Source organism: Falco cherrug, chromosome 4, assembly GCF_023634085.1.
Source record: "Falco cherrug isolate bFalChe1 chromosome 4, bFalChe1.pri, whole genome shotgun sequence".
In the NCBI taxonomy this organism is placed as follows: domain Eukaryota; kingdom Metazoa; phylum Chordata; class Aves; order Falconiformes; family Falconidae; genus Falco; species Falco cherrug.
This window is the reverse complement of record NC_073700.1, coordinates 766,683-786,072: the sequence shown is the minus strand read 5'-3', so window position 1 is coordinate 786,072 and position 19,390 is coordinate 766,683. Positions and strand designations below refer to the sequence as shown.

General features: G+C 43.8%; 1 protein-coding gene across 13 annotated transcripts in view; it reads right to left on the bottom strand.

Moving 5' to 3' along the window:
• DOCK3 (dedicator of cytokinesis 3) overlaps positions 1 to 18,183 on the bottom strand; it is a 225,395-nt gene extending 207,212 nt beyond the window's left edge. For all 13 annotated transcript variants that reach the window (XM_055709450.1, XM_055709457.1, XM_055709451.1 and 10 more), the window contains exon 1: positions 17,791 to 18,183. In XM_055709450.1, the coding sequence (XP_055565425.1) occupies positions 17,791 to 17,827 (37 nt within the window). In that variant the 5' untranslated portion in view covers positions 17,828 to 18,183. The remainder of the gene's footprint in view (positions 1 to 17,790) is intronic.
• Between the last annotated feature and the right edge of the window lie 1,207 nt (positions 18,184 to 19,390).

Sequence of the window (19,390 nt, the reverse complement as noted above, 5' to 3'; positions counted from 1 at the left end):
CAGATAAATGTTAATACAGTAGCAAGATACTCATTTATGAGAGTAATCCTAGACACACTGTTGTGGTTTTTTTTTAAAAAAAAAAACAACACATACATAATATTAAATCAAATTTCCAGACCATTTTCCACGTCTCTGAACATATCAAGGTTATCATGACACAGAGACACCAGTTGTGGGACACATGAGTATTAGTGGTTGTAGACAAAAAGTTGGTTTGTAGACAGAAGCGTAGGAATTGTAGCAAGATTAACGACTGACTGGCCTCACTCACGCAAGTCCAACAACTAACACTTCACCTGAAAAAGCATTACAGCATGTTAACACTGCATTAGAGGGTTTGAATGGGCAAACAGCTGGCTCCCTGTAACAATTATGTACCATATGAGAACTACGGAATAAAGGATGCCACCAGTAAAGAAAATGGATTTGATTCAAATATTAGTTCTTTGGTCATCAAATACCTTTCTATTATGTAACAATAAAAAGTACGCTTGGAATGAAAGCTAAAGGGAAGGTATCATGAAAATAGAGTACTTTTTTTTTCCAGTTGCTGATACAATAGATTTATAAATATGGCCAAGAATAATGACTTTTACTTCTTGTAAGCCTGAATACATTATGTTATTCTAACAAATCTGTTACTTTATAGATGCAAACTGTCCACTTATGAAAGGATTCTACTGGTCACACAAAGAAAATCTGATATAAGGACTCTACTGCATGAATATGTAAGCAGTTCTTTAGAATTCAGAGTACTCCATTAATAAAGATAGCAAAAGCTCTCTTCTTTTCAGTCAAAAAAGCATAAACAAAAATCACAGAACAAATATGAACTGATCCCATCAGCTGAAGATAGAATCTAGATGATCATTCTCAATTGGAAAATAAGTTCTCACATAAAGACACACACACACTGCCTCATGTTCCTCATTTTTAATGCAGCAGCATGAAATACCATTCCTTCATCGATAAATTTGTAGTCATCAATAAATTATGTAAGTCTCTTCTGTTTGACAATTTTAATCGTCAATAGTGCATGTGAATAGCAATAGAGATACTTTCAAAATAACAGAAGCCAAATCTCAAGAGTAGTTGCCTTTGCAACCACACTAGATGAAAGTCAGGAAAAATTAAAGAACCCAAATAAACAGACCCAATACACCACATAATGCCTTGTTAAAACTATTTAATGAGGACAGAGGACACATCATCTCCAAAATGAGAAAGAATGGCTACTGTTTATGACAGAATCCCAGAAGTCTGAGACTACTTTATAGTCTGACATGATTCCAAAGGTTACTTCCAAAGTTATGGATCATACATTTGTTAAGCTAGAAATGCATTATACAACACAATCTTATTTATGAAGTCACTTTTAGGTACACAGTTCTTCTTAGCAGTACTATTTGAAAAATATGAACACAAATGTGTACGAGAAATATGGAATAATTTAACCATTCTGGAGAAAATAAGTTAGAGAGGACTCCAGTAACTGCCTTTATCCTTCCCACAGTGAAATTCTCTATAGCATAAGATCATCTCCAAACTGCCCATCAATCAACAAGTCTTCATCATTTCTTACAGAAGTCATCTCCTCTATCACCAGAACACAGAAGTAACATCAAAATGGACACACAGCAAAGCTTCTACCCACCAATTAATAGACCTGAATGATTCGTCTTGGATTCCAGGACAGACTGCTGAAATACTTAACATCTGTTTTCAGATATTAATCCCCCTTGCCATCATTCAGGTTTATAAGGGGGTCACAGGTCGCCCCCATGAAACATGATTTCAGCTGGCAGTTAAACCCAGCATTCTGCCAAAGAAGAATGCCCCAAGAAAGCACCACGCGCCACTTCCAGAAATTATCTCCAAGTGACAGTTAGCTGTCATACTTGAACTGCATCAAAGAGGGCCACAGCAAAATAAACCCTCCCTCTGCACCTCTAGTTCATTAATGAGAAAGGCACGAACGAATTCACACATAGGCAGTTACTCTCAAGCTGTAGCAGGCAGTATGAAGCAACTGGGGGGTATAACATATAAGAGCATATGGAATGAGAACAACAGTTTGGAAAGCTGAAGATACAGGACAGGACAGATTCAGAAGTGTTTTCCTCACCTATGGACATGCCTTGACACAGCATAAGCAGCTGCACTTTACGTTGCCAGCAGAAACTGCTTCAAAAGAGTAAGGGTACACAGGTAAACATGGCACTGTAAGACAGAGCCAGCGCCTCCGTGCACAGCTCGCTGGGTCCTCAGGTGCTGGGTACCTAACAGAGCCACTTGCCATGTGGACAAAGATGATCCAGTTGATACAATTCAGTAGGTTTTACAGCGTATGTTCCCAAACAGCCCCTGTCAAAAGCTCGTGCAGAAACTGAGCTGTGATGAAAGTGGGAAGGCACTTGCACAGACAAATAACTAGCCAAGAGAGATGAAATAGAAGTAGTAGCCAGTTTTCTTAGTGAAGACAGATGGACCAGCAAGCTCTGAAGGGATCTCTGTCAGAGCCTTTTCTGTTTAAAGTATTTCTAAATGATCCAGAAAAGCTGATCATTTAGAAAAGTGACAAAGTTTGTGAAGCCACTCAAGCTATATCAGGGTAATAAACAGTTGCAGATGGACTTAAGTACTGCAAATAGAACTGGCAGATGTACACCATTTAGTTCATCTACATGGTGTTTCATGAGGGATGAACAATCCTCATCTCACACACAAAACACTGGTCTCTCCCCTTGCTGTTACCAGGCTGAGTGAAACCCCAGAATGTTGTTCCGAGCATTTGTCATAGGCTCAGTGCTCAGCCACCACCTCCCCACACCACCACCACATCACGGCAGAACGCTATGTTGGGGGAAAAAAGGAAGACACAATTACCTACAGCAGTGTATCAAATTCACAGTGAATCCCATGTGCCAGTTTTCCCCTTTCCCCTTTGTCAAAAATGTGTTCTTCATCAAAAAGGACAGAGCAGCATAGGAAAAGATAGAAAGAAGAGAGATGAGAGATACCAAGGACTGCATAAGGGGTTTTATATGATTAATTATTAACCAAGACAGGACTCCTCTACTAGTAAGACTGATGGCTGAAAGGGGTGCAGAAAGCATAATTGAGAGGTTGAAAAGGGAACAGTTGCTAATCATCCCTTCCAGTACAAAAAGCAGAGCAGTGTCAAATGAAACAGCTCAGGACTTTATTTAATCAAGTACTTTCCCACACAGTGCATGAACTGTGACACTCCTCACGAGATGCTGTGGGTGATTAAAAATAACATAAAAATCAGTCAGTCGGGTTCAAAAACAAATAAAGCAAATTAATGGATGCATACCACCTTAGGCTCAGCAAGTCCCAGACCCAGAAAGCACTTAAGCCTTGGGAAAGCATCACTTACCTTGCTGTGCTACTGTACTGTAAACACCGGCTACACCTGACAGGGGCAGGACACTGAATGAGATGGGTATGTGGCTGGACTGCTATGATCTCTCCCACACTGTTATTATGGAATCACAGCCTGAGCTTCTGTTGTCCCAAAGTGATAGCTTGTTGCTGCCTATTGATTTGCGACCTCACCTGAACACTTACGGCAAAAAGAGAGAATACGATTCACAGTTAGGGAACTGCTAAATTAGGTTTCATGTGTGTCATTACTACCTTCTGCTGCCCAGCTAAATAACCGAGCTGCTTTCATTTTTGCTGTGGTAGAATTTAAAATATACCTTCCTTTTTTAATTCCTTCTAACACAATTTCCTATGTCCCAACTGCCCCACCCAGTCCCACCTGGGTTGCAGTGCTTCCACAGATCATTTTTCTTCTCAAATGTCAATTACATGATAAACATAGTAATACAAATATGTCACTCTTTTTACATGAACAGTGGGAAAACCCAAAACAAGCACAGGGAAATGTCAGAGTGCTGTCCAGCACAATACACCCACATAAAGATCATGCAGCATCTAGCTGCTAATTCCCCTGAAATATCATTTTTTCTTAGCATATACATAAAACCACTTTGCAGCACAATTAACTGGCATAGGTATATAACTCCTCATATACTATTTTTTCCATCCTGTTTCTACACATTGCAGTAAAGCCTACAAAAATATTTTGACATTGTATAACATTTTATTTACAATAGAGAGTATCAGCTCACCCCATAATAAGTAATTTGTTCATTTTGATAAAGGAACAGAGACCTTCCCCTACCCCTTCCCTCCCCACCCTCCAAGACTTATCAATCAATATTGGAAGTATTAATTTAAACGCAGGCTGAGAAACAAAATCAGTTCAAGAGGTTTCAATGTCTACATTGTACCCTTTTCCTTCTACAACTCTAAATTATGTTTCGCTAATCATTGCTGCTGAAACAGATGCAATATGCTAAAGAAGAAGAAAAAAAATGTGTTTTATTCCAAGACATTGGTGAGGTCAAGATTTAATGAACTCTATGGGTTAACTTTGGGGGGAAAAACCCACAGTATTTCATATTATCAGCTGTGAACATGCTTTTGTTTTGTTTTACTTTTTTAATTGCACAATATGACAAAAAAACCCAAAAGAGTTCTTTAACTCCTGCCACTGCAACAATCCTAATTTTGCAAACTTGCAACATAACTGTTTACTCATGGCTTCAAAAGACAAATCTTCTTGGCCTTTGTGACAGTTTTTTCCAGTTCTCAACTCATTATTATTATTATCTGTCTTATTAAAATTCTGGTGAGTTACAGTATTTTTTAAATGACATCTTCAGAACAACTGGTCCAGGTTAAAGTATGCCACTTAATTTTTATAAATACTTTGTGCTATACTCAACTTGCAGTTATTCAGGTTATGCATTGATTGTGCCCTAAGTATATCTTTAACCAAACTAATTTCAGAAGCAATGGGAAGGATAACACATAGGAGAAGCACAGCTGCAGTTGTGTTGCTCTACAACCAAACTACTTAGCTCCATACCTTACCAATTTATAATCGCACCGAGCAGCCACTCAATTGTGTTGTGCTGCAAATATTAAAGTTATGAAGTTTTCTGATGCTGTAATTTATGCTTTATAACACATAACCGTATCTTAAACTGACACCTGCTAAGAATTTGGTTTACTTTGGGTAAACACATGTAACAAACTCTTAAATTTCACAGTCTATATAAAGGATTTTGTATCCAACTACTGCTAGTTATCACTATTAATAGCTGAAATGGAATATAAGTCAATCTGTGAGTCAAAGATTAATCAAAATCAATCATAAAGAATACAACATGATTACTTCAGATGGATAAATCAACATTACAATGAGGGTATACCTTTCCTTAAAATGCTTTTCATATTAAACCATCCATTAAAAGTGTCTAGCATCAAACACTGTAAGCTAGTTTTAACAGCTGAATAAGATTAACTTTATTTTCTTCCCTGTAATACCCAGATGATAATAAAGGCTCCATGTAACATAACTTCAGAGTCACTGTAGAAGGCGAGACCAAAGATGGCTCTAAATCCAGCACCTTTTCCCTAACGGAGGCTAAAACAAGGAGGTGAAGGAAGAGTATTAGAATAGGGTGAGGATGTAGCTTTCCCCAGCTTCAGCCATCTATGGATTGGGACTTCCTGAAGTAGAAATTTTTATTAGTATTAATTTTATGTATGTATTTAATAGGTTTTTTTGTACATTTTCTTCTACAGAGCCACCCAAATGTTTAACCACATCATCTTCTAACATCCACATCGCCACAGAACTCCACGCTTCACTTATACATCATATAAGAAAGCATTTTTAGTTGTTCAGATCCTGCATCAAATGCCCTCTGAGAATTTTATTAAAATAAAAAGAGCAAAGATCCCGTTCCTATTCTTCCACTCCACAGTATTTAGTTGTAGAATCTTCCAAGCTACCTTTTCTTAATAATTTATTTTCCAAGGGTGACAGATGTTAATTCTTCGTATTTACATACGGCAGACAGGGAAAAGTCCCTAAGCCACAGCAGTATGACTGTGCAAGAAAAAACCCAGCACTGACACAAGTTACCACACAGAAGAAAAGACAGCTAAGGGTCAAGATTTAGCTTTACCTTTTCGTGAGGCAACTGCATTGCACAATCACGCCTACAGGCAGCAAAGAATTAATACTTTCCAAGCCATCATGTGCCTCCCATTCTGAGCTCCTCTCAGAACTACAAACCTTTTTCTAGCAAAAAGGAGCAGTTCTTGCAAAAAGAAAGTCGTGGGTTTAATAATTTAAAAGACCAAAAAAATAGTTTGACGGAACAAAAACATTCACATTTTTATTACAAAATTAAAGGCCAAAATGATTAAATTTTTGTAGAACCGCTTGATTAAACCTGGCAGCTTCATAGATTGCACAGTTAGACTCTGATGATATTTGACAAGGGAACAGAATCACAAGGAAATTAAAATGAAAACATTTTAATTTTATTCCACAAATATCTAGAAGAATGTTTTCACAATATACCTTCCAAGTATTTAAATGATTAATTGTGGTGAGGGTTTCAATTATTTGCCAGAATTGAATTTGAGACATGCTAATTTATTTGCAAGTTCAGGCCACACTCAGCAAGTACGTTTGCAAAGAAAATGGGGAACAAAGCCAGGACCAGTACTTCTAAAACATTCTGCTGTTAAAGCAAGATGGACAGTATGAAGAATTTAGGTAGGAAGGAGAGAACACATCCAATTACACTCTAAAAAAAAAAAACCAAACTACCCAAATAAAACAAGATTTTTGCAGAGAGGGGCATTTCTTGCAGAGCATGCTAGCACACATGACACGGAACAGGGTTCTAATCCGACTGGAATTGCCAGGCACTAAAGTAATACACACACACGCAAAAAAACCCAAAAGATTATCGAAAGCTGATTAAAAGCCATCCTAACATTACAATCGAAGAGTAGGGCTTAAACAAAAGACAGGATTTAGAAGAGGGCTCAAGAAGTTTTTGACCTTATTTAATGGTCCTCATGAATTTTCACACAAAACCTTGAAGAACAAAAATATCCTTCAAAACTGAAAGCAACCTGTTACACTTCGGGGTTTGCCTGTTACCAGAATTACACCGCGCCGGAGCGAAGGTATTTGGGCTGGCTGGGGAGCAGTGGCAGTTGCTAGGCAGCATCTGCTCCTGTCAGAGATGCTTCTTGCTTTGTGCGGCACGGACCCTCAGCCAGGAACAGCCACCAGTGCGTTATCACAAGGCAGCTTACTGCCATCACATGGTATCTGCACAGCGCTCCAACTGCTGCCTAGCAACACCGCCTCCTTCCACTGAGTCATACCAGCGCTACGAAAATATTCATGCAAAAAAAAGAAACAGATGCCTGAGAAGAAAGGTGATCATTCACTAGCAAAGTGAATTACTGCTAGCATCCTTCCCCTACCCTCTAAGATAAAAATAGAGATTAGGCTCAAAAATCATGAGCTGTTTAAAATATTTTTGCACATCCTGGTGGCAAGAGGTAGACTTGAAGGAGCAGATCAGAAGTCCACAGCACTGTCCACTACCTCAGCTATATTAAGGAACTGATTTTGAGCTCCCAGCTTTGCAGGCACCTCTCCTAGTTACTCATCCCACTCCTGTACATCTATTCCGTCAGCTACCAGTTCATTCAACTTCTGCTGGCAGCACAGAAGTCCCTCACCCATACATCATCCCCATTATACGGGAAGTAAATGCAGCAGCTTCCTTTTAAGCAGCGACAAAGGCTGTTTCAGTTTCTGAAACCCTTTTCCCCTCTTTCCAATATCTAACCTTGGAAGAGGAGAAAAACGCTGAGCAAGCCACGCTTTGCAGAGGGAGCGCGGAGCCGTCCCGCACTGCTGTGTTCCACAGACGTGACCCACGAGCAGCCACGCTTCACTGCTGATCACTGGGAAATGAGGTCAGAAGCAGTCCGGTGCCGAGTATCCGGGGGACAGAGCTGCAGCACCTCTCCAGGTGACCTGCTCCTGTGCTGCACCGCATGCCCTGGGGAAATCAGTGTCCCCCTACACCGTCATCTGCCACCACTGCCCGTCCATCCACGCCACAACTCTGGAAAGCATCTGGCTCCATCTTCCCCTTAACTCCATAAAAAGTAGTTAACTGCAAACGAGACCCCTTCTTATCCTCCTCTTCTACAGGTTGCGCCACCCTAGATCTCACAAAACCTCCCCGATACCGCATGCTCCAGCCCCCTCACCACCTCCTACCCTCACCCTGGGCACTGGGAGACACAGCGCCCCAGATGCAGCCCCCAGAGCCCCCCTGTCAGGGGGAATGATCCCTTCCCCCAACACACCGGGGTACAGGCACGCAGCCCACCACTGACCCAGTCACTGCAAACACACAGGTGCCACCCAACAGCGTTCTACAACCTGCCCCATTTCACACTGGCTATGGTAAGACCTTTAGTCCTCCCATCTAACTGCTAAGTGACAACACGCTGAAGTTACCCTGGCATTTACGGTCAGTTTGCACGCTCCCTGTGAGGAGGAGGAAGGGAAGAACAGGGCAGGCTTACAGAGCTGTATTTATCAGTATACCGGCTAATACATCTTAGCTGAAAACTCTGTATTTTAGCCAATCAGCTGCCACACAACAACTTTTTGTGGATGTCTGAAGGCAGCCTACAAGACTGCTAAGAAACCTTTCAACCCACACAAAAGAACTCCGACTTTTTTGGTAAACTATTTGCTGCTAAAATACCAAAATATTAAATATTTGCCTGACACTTTTTTCCCCTGTAAGACCTGAAGAATTTTTACATCTTCTAATCTCAACTTAAGCAAATGTTTTGAAAGCATAAAATAGTGTACATCTGACACATTGGGGAAGATCCTCTTTTTCTTATTGCATCCTCCATCCAGGTTGAAATTTTTTTTTTCCCCCATTAAAAGCATACTGTCTTTTGCCAGCAATCTGAAATAGTCACTCCAGAATTGGAAAAAAACCAGCAAGATCAGAAGTTGCAGCTCAGGGTCTTGCTGCAGTGAAAGAAGTTAGAGAGAAACCCCTATTTTCTACTTCCACTTGCCCACAGACAAAAAGAGAAGCATTTTCTGCAAGACCAATCCTTCAAAAGCAATCTTCCTTGGTGTAAAAGCCTCGAACCACAGAGATAACCAAACACTTATAGGGGGAAAACAAAAACAAACAAAAAACACTCACACACACACACAAACCCACCACAACAAAATCCAAAACTCCAACACACACAGACTTTGTCTGTAACTCCGATCAGGTCGGTGCACCCTGGCAGGCTGCAGCCCAGCACCAAGGCAGGATGGCTGCAGACGCTGGTGTGCGACCGTGCCGAGGCGGCAGTGCCAGCAGCACACATGTTCCGGCGGATGCCGAGCTGCCACACCAGCCCACAGGCCCGACCTGTGCCACGGGCCAGCTCTGCCCACACCAACAAGCCACTGCGAGGCAGCAGCCAGCCAGTGTCACCTTCAACACAAGCCGAGGCACACAGGCGGGTCACCCGTCACAGGCAGGCGTGCAGGCAGCGCCGTCCCGTGTGGTACATGATGGCAGGTACGAGGGCAAGATCATCTCACAAACACGCTGATCCTGCTTCGCTCAGTGCAGTGAAACTAAGACCATTACCTCTTTGGTCTACCAAAAATCGAGTTGCCAATCGTTCAGCTCATGAGCTTTGGGGGAGAGAGAAAACCCACAGAGACACTAAAGTTCAAACTACAGTTTTCAATAGTCTTCTTTTTACAATAATTCATATATTTCTCAATTATTTATCCCACACTAGCTGACACCTTCTCACTTGCACCTACACGCTCTGTCCAGGTATATAATACAGCCAAATATATATATATATATATATAAAACTTAGATAAATGTGAGCACGTGCCCAGGTAAAGTGGACAACTTTACACCGGCACCTCCTGGCATTTTTCTCTACAAAGGAAGAGATGGATGGAATAGAAATATCTCCTCCTATCCTCCCAGGTGCAGAGCCAGTTACTGGAACATACACATCGCTCCCCACAGGGACTATTTAACACTGTGATACTCTCCTGTGAAAGGTTTTCCGCTGCCTTTACAGCTGCTCCGGGTGGGCCACAGAGCCCAGCAGCACAAAGGACCGTATGCAACCCAATACCCAAACAGGCCCGTAAAAAAGTTATATATTAATTTCAGCTGGCTTCTGTTTACAGTTCTGGGTTTCTCCAACACACTGATCAAGATGGGAAGACCGAAAGGGCAGGTGTAGGAAGGGATGGCATAAACACCGCATGCCCAAATACATCTAGAGGGAAGAGAGAGGCCCCTGCTGCTCAAACACACAGAAACAAGAGATTTCTAGAACAGTGAGCCACCCGCCAAAGCACACCCAACCATGCTCTAGCATGCTGCACAGTGCACAGGCTTGTATTCAAAATAAAGAAAATAATGCACCACCCCACCTACCGTCAGCACCAAAAGTGTTTAGTGCATAAGCTTCCTTGTATTGCAGCATGTAGACAAATCTTTATTTTTGTGTCAGAAGTGACTGGTATCGGCTTGCCTCTTTAAAGCAGAATGACCCGGTTTTGATCACCAAGAGTTAGCTAGCACCACTGGCCATAAGCTTTTCTTAAGGCTGAATACCCAGAAAGACTCAAGAAACCGTAGTCAGACGCTAAAGTGGAACAAGAGGGAAGCCTTACCCTTGTAAGAAGAAATCACCTCACAGCTATACTGGAAAGTGTGTGCTCAAACCCAGAGTCACCACTCTTCCTAACACCTTCAGTAAGTTTTGATTAAACACTTGTTAGTTAAACAAACACTAAAATACATCTAAAAGGAAGGAATTATAGCTAAAAAGACCTTAAGAGATGCTTTCAGGATCTCAGAAGAGATTATAAAGTTCATTTAGACACAAAAACTGAATGGAGGTTTGATTTTAACATCAGTCACTTAAGGAAGGTATTTAACCTCTTTGCCTTGAGGTTTACTGAGCACACAGATTTTGAAATGGAACAAAGAATAAAATGTAGTGATATTAAGGCTGACTCATGACTTAAAAGCAACCAGTGGAAAGCTGCTGTCAATTGCAATTGCTTTTGAACCAAGATCCTGCTGTATGCTTCCTTTAGCCGCTTCCCTCAGAACATCACAGCTGAGAGGAGATCACAATAAACTTAATTCACTACACAAGTTAACAAAAAATTCTCTGAAACAGGAGGAAAAGTTGCACCAGGCTCTTAAACAGCTGAATGATCTTCCAAAGACTTTCTATTCTTTGGTTAGTGTTTTCACATCCATGTCTGAAAAAAGCTTCCATTTCTCAAAAGAACCAATCTATGAAACATGTATGGCCACCAGTAACACCAGTTGTTGGAGATCATCAGGCATTTACAGTTCTTCCATGTAATAGCCAACTTCCAAAAGCTTTTCTGATTAATATGTTAAACAATTATTCCTATCTACGGTGTCACTGTGCATATGAAGACAAAGAACTCTTCCCAATTATCCCCTTTTTGTGGGCTTTTAAATGCCACCAAATATGTGGTAGAGAATTTTCTACACCACAAGTTCTGGTAATGGTTCTTACGTGTTTCCCTGATGTTTATCATCGGGAGTCTGACTTTTTAAGCACAAAATTTCTTTCTGGAAAGAAAGGCTCTGCAAGTTAGTGAGGTTCATGTCCTGCTGAGCTATGCCATTGACTGCAAACCAACAACGCTACCTTCAGAAGGATTAATAGCAATAGCAGCTTTCCTCTTCCTCCTCCTTACAACTGCAAACCACAACCTGCACTGTCACTCCATACTCACACACCAACTTCCTATGCCTTAAATTGTTCAAAAGAGAAACTACTTTAAATTTTCCTCACTAATTTCACTCTGAAGATTCTCCCTTCCTGTCCTACACGCTTGACAATTTATACCCAAAGCACATACTGTTATTTGTAAGAAACACTAAAGAATCATCTAAATTTTCGAAGAGCAAGGAGCATTCAAGGTATTTTGTCATATACCCTGTTACTAATTGTAATTGGTACCTGCTGCATTAAAAAAGAATGCAAGGTAACTTGTTCCTTGAATAAATGTGAAAAGTGTAGTTTCCCACCAATGGATATTTCACATTCACGTTCCCTCCACTTCACCAAAGGTTCCATGAAAGTTAATTTTTCGCCGTCCCCACCCCTGTCTACAAAGTACCCTCAGTTCACTCCCATGCTCACATTAACAACTTCCCCTTCACGTTCTCCAGCCACCAAACAAAAAAGTTCGGAAGAATCTCAATAGAACTTTATTTTTGATTCTTTTCAGCGAGTCAGGAGCTGCTTATCTGTACTGCATCCACAGGAATTCTAGTACTAGAGTTCCTTCTTCCCCACCCAGCCACCAATTTTCATTAAATCCATAGGAAGTGTATGCCTGAGACTGCCAACTCTCATCATCAAATGTCTCTCATTACTGGATGAGAGGTATTGTTAGGAGAGGACACAAAGCCTGACACTTGAAGATTTCCACCTTCAGGAAATCAGTCTGAATATAAAATCCATTCTGCACTGCAGATAAGGTCAGAGAGGAATCACCTCTGCCCCCACCCTACTCGCAAGCAGCTGAAGTCCTGAAGGTCTTAACTGAATACATAATACAGTATAACTGTGAATAAATGGAGAAATTTGCTCTCAAAAGCATCAAAACATGGAAAGTTAAACCCCATATTACAATACTATCACCTCTCACTCCAAGATCACGCCTACATTCCCATACAAACCACACAATAAACTGCTAAACATACGCATTTGATTCCTTGCCTTTGCAAGCAATTTGAAAAACTGTTTCTCAACTTCATTCTTCCCATATTTATAAATGTTTTGGCTAATTCCTACTGTAAATGCATTTGTGGACAAGTGGGATTGAGATGATCTCAAACTAGTAATATTTTACAGATTAATTCTCACCCAGCTCCGCAGACAAGAGTAACCACAATGTCTTTTGGCTAGTCTTTTCTAGGATAAATGAGCCAAAATACCTTAATACCTTCCCACAAAACAGTGTATTTAGTCTCCAAGTGATATCAGCAACAGCAGAAATACAGATTTATACTAGATGAAACTAAAATTCCCCACTACTTTAAATGACACCTCACTAAACTTTCCTATCTATACTGAATGTTTCCAGTTGGGTGCGTCTTGGGAGTTGATCTTTTCCAGAGACATTGCAAGGTATGATTCATTTCTCATTCAGACAAATAACACATAGACATTTCCTTTATGACCCCAGACTGACAAATTCCTTTCTTCGTTCTTAAGCCCTAAGGGCAAAAAAAGGCCTGTAGGGGCAAAATATTGAATGGAACTAAAAATCACTCCAATCCACAGACCATCTAGTTTTCCTAACGAGCAAGTCCCCAGGTATTACCACCACCTCTCCAAACAGCACCACGCAGAAGGTTCAGAAGTACATCCCTCCCCAGCACTTTGGCTCCAAGACAGATCACTGAAGAACATCCCCAGTCACCCTCCTCCTGCCACCAGACAGCTACAGTTTCTGCCAATAAGGCACAAAAGAAAATGAAGTATCACAGACATTCCATTACACAGAACCCAGCTGCAATGACTGATATTGCTTCCCAGGTCACCGAAGATGGACTTTCTCCTAATCTGGGGGAGGGACCTTCTCTTCTAGCTCTCCAAAACTTTTCATTTGAAACCTGTAACAAGCTGCTTCGGTGAAACAGAGAAACCGCAACAGCGGTCAGCCCGAGGCACTCCATCCCCCAGCTGCCTTCTACATAAACACATAAACAGGTAAGAACAGAGCAGCATGCCAAGGAACTTGGTATGGGAAGGCAGACTTTTTGTAAGTTCTGCAGTCCTGTTTTTCCAAACACACAAATTGGGATATTTGTGTAAGCCAAGGTTTACTGGTGAGGAGAATACAAAAAAATATCAAGATACTGACCAAAAAGCAGAAGCTGCAGTACAGAACTGCAACTAGGACATTATGATGTTCCATCCTTTCTTAGTAGGAGCAAGGGAAGTATTATTTATATGTATTTGTGCTTACAGGTTTATTTTTCATCATTACCAATTAAGTGGTGAAAAAAAAAAGATTAAAAATTCATTTGAAATGAAACAGCAGATTTTAACACTAATTCTTTAAATAAACTAAGAACAGGTGCTGTTTATGCAGGCAGGTTTTCCTTCTTCTCCATGATTTAACTTGGTCAGCCGTTCAAAGTACAGGATTAACTACATTAAAAAACTACAAAACACCACCAAAAACTTTCTTGAGAACCACCTAAACGTGCTCCTTGCACAAAAATAAAGCAGCAGAAACTGACAGCCTAATGAAATACATAATCAGCTCTCATTCATCTGCCAAATTTTAATTAACAGTTATTTACTAAAGAGTTCTCTCTGCTTAGCTTTTCCTTTTAATTCATTATAATTTAATACTTGCTTTAGAAGGATAATGTAACTAATCAGATCACTTTAATAAATATTTTCTTAGAAACAGAGGCTGCTTTAGAAATATTAGAACACTAGAGGGCTAGAGAGCTAGTTATCTTTGATAATCAGTTTAGAAATCTCACTAACTGTTTTCGTAACTGGTCACCTTAAGCATCTGTGGAAGAACTGTTTGCCTTTCAGCAGCAAGTCTACAGTTTTAAAAGCACAGTTGGGATTAGAGCCACTGAAAATAGGTATTTCTAAATAGAACAGAAAGGAGCTACAGCTACCAGGTAGTTGCTATAGTAGCTGAGAAATACAACCAAGGAAGAACTTCAGCGTTGTCAGGAGAATGTTTAACTTATTTATTTAGAAACATCCTGAGCAATCTTTTAATATCTTTGTTGCAGAAGTATGCAATGGCTCGTATGAGAATTGGGCAATACCATAGCATCCTACAACTGCAAGCACTGAAAGCTTCCTTTTAGTTGCATCTAGACAAGCAAAGAGCACTTCAGAACCGCCAAAAAGCCCCTGACAGTCACATCAGCAAATTTAACATGTTATCTTGCAGTCAGGAGCCTGTGTAGCTGTAAAAGGGCTCCAGCAAGCATGTAAGAAATGTCTTTGTCTTGAACTCTTTGCAAGCCAGTGCGGAATACAAAAGCCCTTCTATACCCACGTGCTGGGAGAGGGAACATGGTGTCTTTCTGAAGGAACAGATTCTATAAATCATCATCTCTGAGCCAACTACCTAGATAAGAAAACGACACAGATCACAATTTACTTTCAACAAAGAACAGCATCAGGATTAACTACTTCATAGGATACTTTCACTCTCCTTGATACACACAAACAGGTATGTACAGGGCCTGGATGCCCAGACACACCTTTCTATTTCATGAGAAAGCTCTTTGTGGTATTCCAGTTGCAGAAATAACTGGATTTTTTTTCCCACCCCACTTACATCAACAGGGACGTAAAGTCTATAGCCTTAATCTAAAGTCAAATCAAAAACTTTTCATGGTTTAACAAGAGCACAGAGAAAACACACAAGGCTTTTTTGTGATGGACAGTGGTCAAAATAAAAACAAACTACTGAAGCCCAAGGCATAAGCTTATACCAGCAACTCATGACCAGAAAATTATTTTTGCATATATTACTTTATTTGTGAAATCAGGAATTACACTGGGGGGGGGGGGTGGGGTGTGTAAATCACCTCCTGCCCACTCTTTTTTTTTTTTGCTAGTGCACCTTCTAACAGTAAAACCTTAGGTTTACACCTTCTATAGATTAGTTTCTCCAAAATGCACAAAATTGACCACTCCAGCAAACAATGACAGATCCACTTTTGCAAAACCTGTACTCCTTTCCCCACTTATAGTAACTAAACTCCAGGCACAAGCAGCATCTTTCAGCTATTCTCCCTCTCTGGAGGATTATCAACCAATTTCAATTACAGGAAAAGTAATTAAAGCTACCCAAGAATAATAAAAAAAAAAAATTAAAAAAACTTGCCTAAAGATCACCAAAATTCTTAAGATTTAGCCAGTATCTCAGACCTACCTACATGAAAATGAAAAATCAACATCACAGAAATATTCTTAAGACTACAGAATATTTACTGAAATAACACTTCATTCACTACTCTCTCTTCTGGCTGGATGCCTCTTTTAGACTTGTTTACAACCCGAACAGAGATTATACATCTGAGTAAAAGAAAAAATTAGTTCACCTACTTTTTGATTCAGGTAGCATACATGCATATTTTCTTATTCGAGAACATGGGCCAGACACAAACAAAACTCTGAATATCAAACCCTGCAACATGGCAAATAAAAATGACTATGTAAAAGGAAGAGAGGAAAACAAACAAGACTTGAAAAATGAGTAATTTTTTTTAAAAAAAGCACCTTTCAGCCATTGCAGTGGCAAGTTTAGCACTAGGGCAACAGAGGTGGTCTTCCACCAAGGGTAGGGGTATGTGCAAGTCTGGGTACTTTGTATTCCCTGAAAGTCCAGCTGAGGTTAACAAAGCGGGTTAGCTTGATATACCCAGTGACTGACCAAGACAGCAACAGCATTGCAAGGGCTGTCCTGGGCTACTTTATGCCACTTGCGCACACTGCCCTACGCTTACAGGTTCTCATCTGACAAACCATATTTAAGTTTGTTTTTTTTTTTTTTTAAACAAAAGTGAACTCCCCTTTATTTCTTCTATTCATTAGGAAGGTATGCGGAACATACCCAGCAGAATATTTGTTGCACAAGATGGAAAATCAACAAAAAGCACCAACATATTTTGTTGTCGACTATGTGCTCAAAGCGTGTTGTAGGTATTAGCAGCATTAGGTTTTTAACTGCTCACAAGTCAACCGTCAAAATTCACTAACAGTACAGGTTAACAGATCTTTATAGCAAGTTTGTTTATATTTTTTAAAAATATTTGCAGAAATTGATCATCTCTACACACTGTGAAAGTTAAAAATCAATATAAGCAATCGAAAACTACAAAAGCATTTATAGAAAGCATTTAGGTGCCTAATCAGGGCAGATGCTACCTACTTCTGTTATAAAAATCAACAGTTTAAAAAAATTAAGCAAAAAGTGCAAGTAAAAGAAAGTCCGGGTCTCCCTTCCGTTTTGTTAAGACACCGCGTCCCTGCTGCCGCCCGAGACGAGGATACACGAAACCCCCAGACCCAGCAAGGGCAGCGCAGCTAGTGCCTCGGGTCAGCGAACGGCTCCGGGGGGCACCAACACCGACCGACGGCCCACGGCGAAACCGGCACCGGCGGGACCCGGCTGCGGGCGACCGCAACGCAACGCGGCGCCCCACGCAGCGCCCCGCACCCCGCTGCCCCCCGCCCCCCGGGCCCCGCACAGGTGCGGCAGCGACGCCCCCTAATGACACGGCGCCAGAACCGATCCCCCTCCCCAAACTCCACACAAACAAGATCACCGCAAACCACAGATTAGACGGGGGAAAGGGGGCCGCGCCGTAAGGAGATTAAGGGCTCAGGGCCCGTTCCCCGATGATTTGGCCGCCGGGCCCGGGCGCCCCCCCCGGGCTGCTGCTCCCGCCGCGCCGCGGAAACTCGGGGGAGCGACCCACAGCAGGGCCCCGCGGGCCGGGGGGGGGGCGGGTAGCTCGGCCTCGGGCACCCCCACAGCCCCCGGGGGCGGCGCCCGCCCGCCCCGCCGCCCCCCACCGCCCACCTGCCGGCAGCGACCATAGCCGCCCCCGCGGAGCGGCAGCGGCGGCCGGGAGGAGCGCGGAGCGGCCCCCAGGCCCCGGGCCCGGCCGCTGCGCAGAGCCGCGGGGGGCCGGCAGCACCTACCCACGCCGTATTTCTCCTCCTCGGTCGGGCAGCACCTACCCACGCCGTATTTCTCCTCCTCGGTCGGGCTCCACATGCTGCTGCGGCGGCTGCCGGCCGCGGCCGCGGGTCCCCTGGGCAGAGCGAGGCGGGCGAGCGCCGCGCATGGAGCGGGGACGGCTTCTCCTCCTGCCCCAGCGGGGCCGCCGCGCCGGCAGCCCCCGCCTGATGCTCCGGCCGGGCTGCGCCGAGGGTCGCTCGCCGGGGGCGGGGGGAGGCGCCCCCCCCCCCCCCCCGCCTGGGCAGCAACAGCCGCCGCTCCCGCAGCGCCCGGCGGCGTCCGCCGGCCCCGCGCCTCCCCTAGCGCGGCCCCGCGGGCTCCCGCCCTGCCGCCTCGGCGGGCCCCGGCCCCGCCACCACCGCCGCTGCTCCTACCGCCGCCGCCGCCGAAGGACTCGGGCTGCCGCGCCCCCCCTCCCCCTCCCGCCGGGCCCCGCGCGCATGCGCGGTCCGCACCGCCCCCCAGCCCCGCGCGGCCGCACGAGGCGCGCGCGGGCGCGAGGCGCGGGGGCGGCGGCGGGCGGGGCGGGGCGGGGAAGGGAAGGGCAGGGCAGGGAAGGGCTCGGCCGGCCGCGTGCCCAAGCACCGGGGCGAGCGCGAACCCCCCGTTACCGCGCCCCCGTTACCGCTGCTGCCGCTCACATGAGCCTGGGGGTCCCGCGGCCCCGGCAGCCCCCCTGCGCCTCCCCCGCCCCCAGCGGCCTGGGCAGGGCCTCTGTTGTCTGACACCGGCTGGGCCGAGGTTCCTCCCGGGAAAAGCGCCGCCGCCGCCGCAGGGGGGGTGTGGGGGGGTAGCCCCGGTGACACCCCCTCCCAGTGACCCGCCCCCGGTGTCCCCCGCCCGCAGCGGCCAGGCAGCGCTGGGTTCACAAACCAGGCAAATGCCGATGGTGGCCGCGCGAAGGGAAGAACGTTCCGGTCTGTGTTCCCTGGCTGCATGCAGGCCCCGCTCCGAGCGCTCTGCGGGACATTCAGGTGTGTATCCCACCCCGCACCTTTATGGAAACCTCTTCCCATTGCTGTGATAAGTTATCCGCGTTTTGCAAACGGAGGAACGAGGTGTTCACTAAGTGCGCAGCGGTGGCATGAGGCTGGCATGGGCAGGAGGGATGGGAGCGCCCCAGCCCTCCCACTGTGACACCACCAGCCCCTCGACCAAAATCTGTCCGATACTGTGACCTTTTTTAAAAAAATTAACTTCCCAAGTTTCTAAGGACCTGGCAAAATCTATACAGGTCACACAACAAACACTTGCCCAAAATGTGGAATAGGTTTTAGATTTGATCTCTGAGTTTGTCTTTCATTTCTACTGTTTCCATAAAGCCCACATTTGAATTCCTCCCAGCAAATTAAAAGCTGGAACATGTAACTCAGAACTTTTCCTGTAACGGGATGTTTGATGGCTGCGAATATTCTGCCAGACCAGCGGCTGTTCTCCCCGCGGAACCTTTCCAAAGGCACAGGCAGGAGCCAGCACCTTCCACACCGCATTGGCAGAAACCCTGGTAAACAAACTGCTCGCTGTGGAGTTTTGGGACCGCACTGAACTTTTTAATAATATAACTTCAGCTGTACCCAACACTTTTTATAGAATATCTGT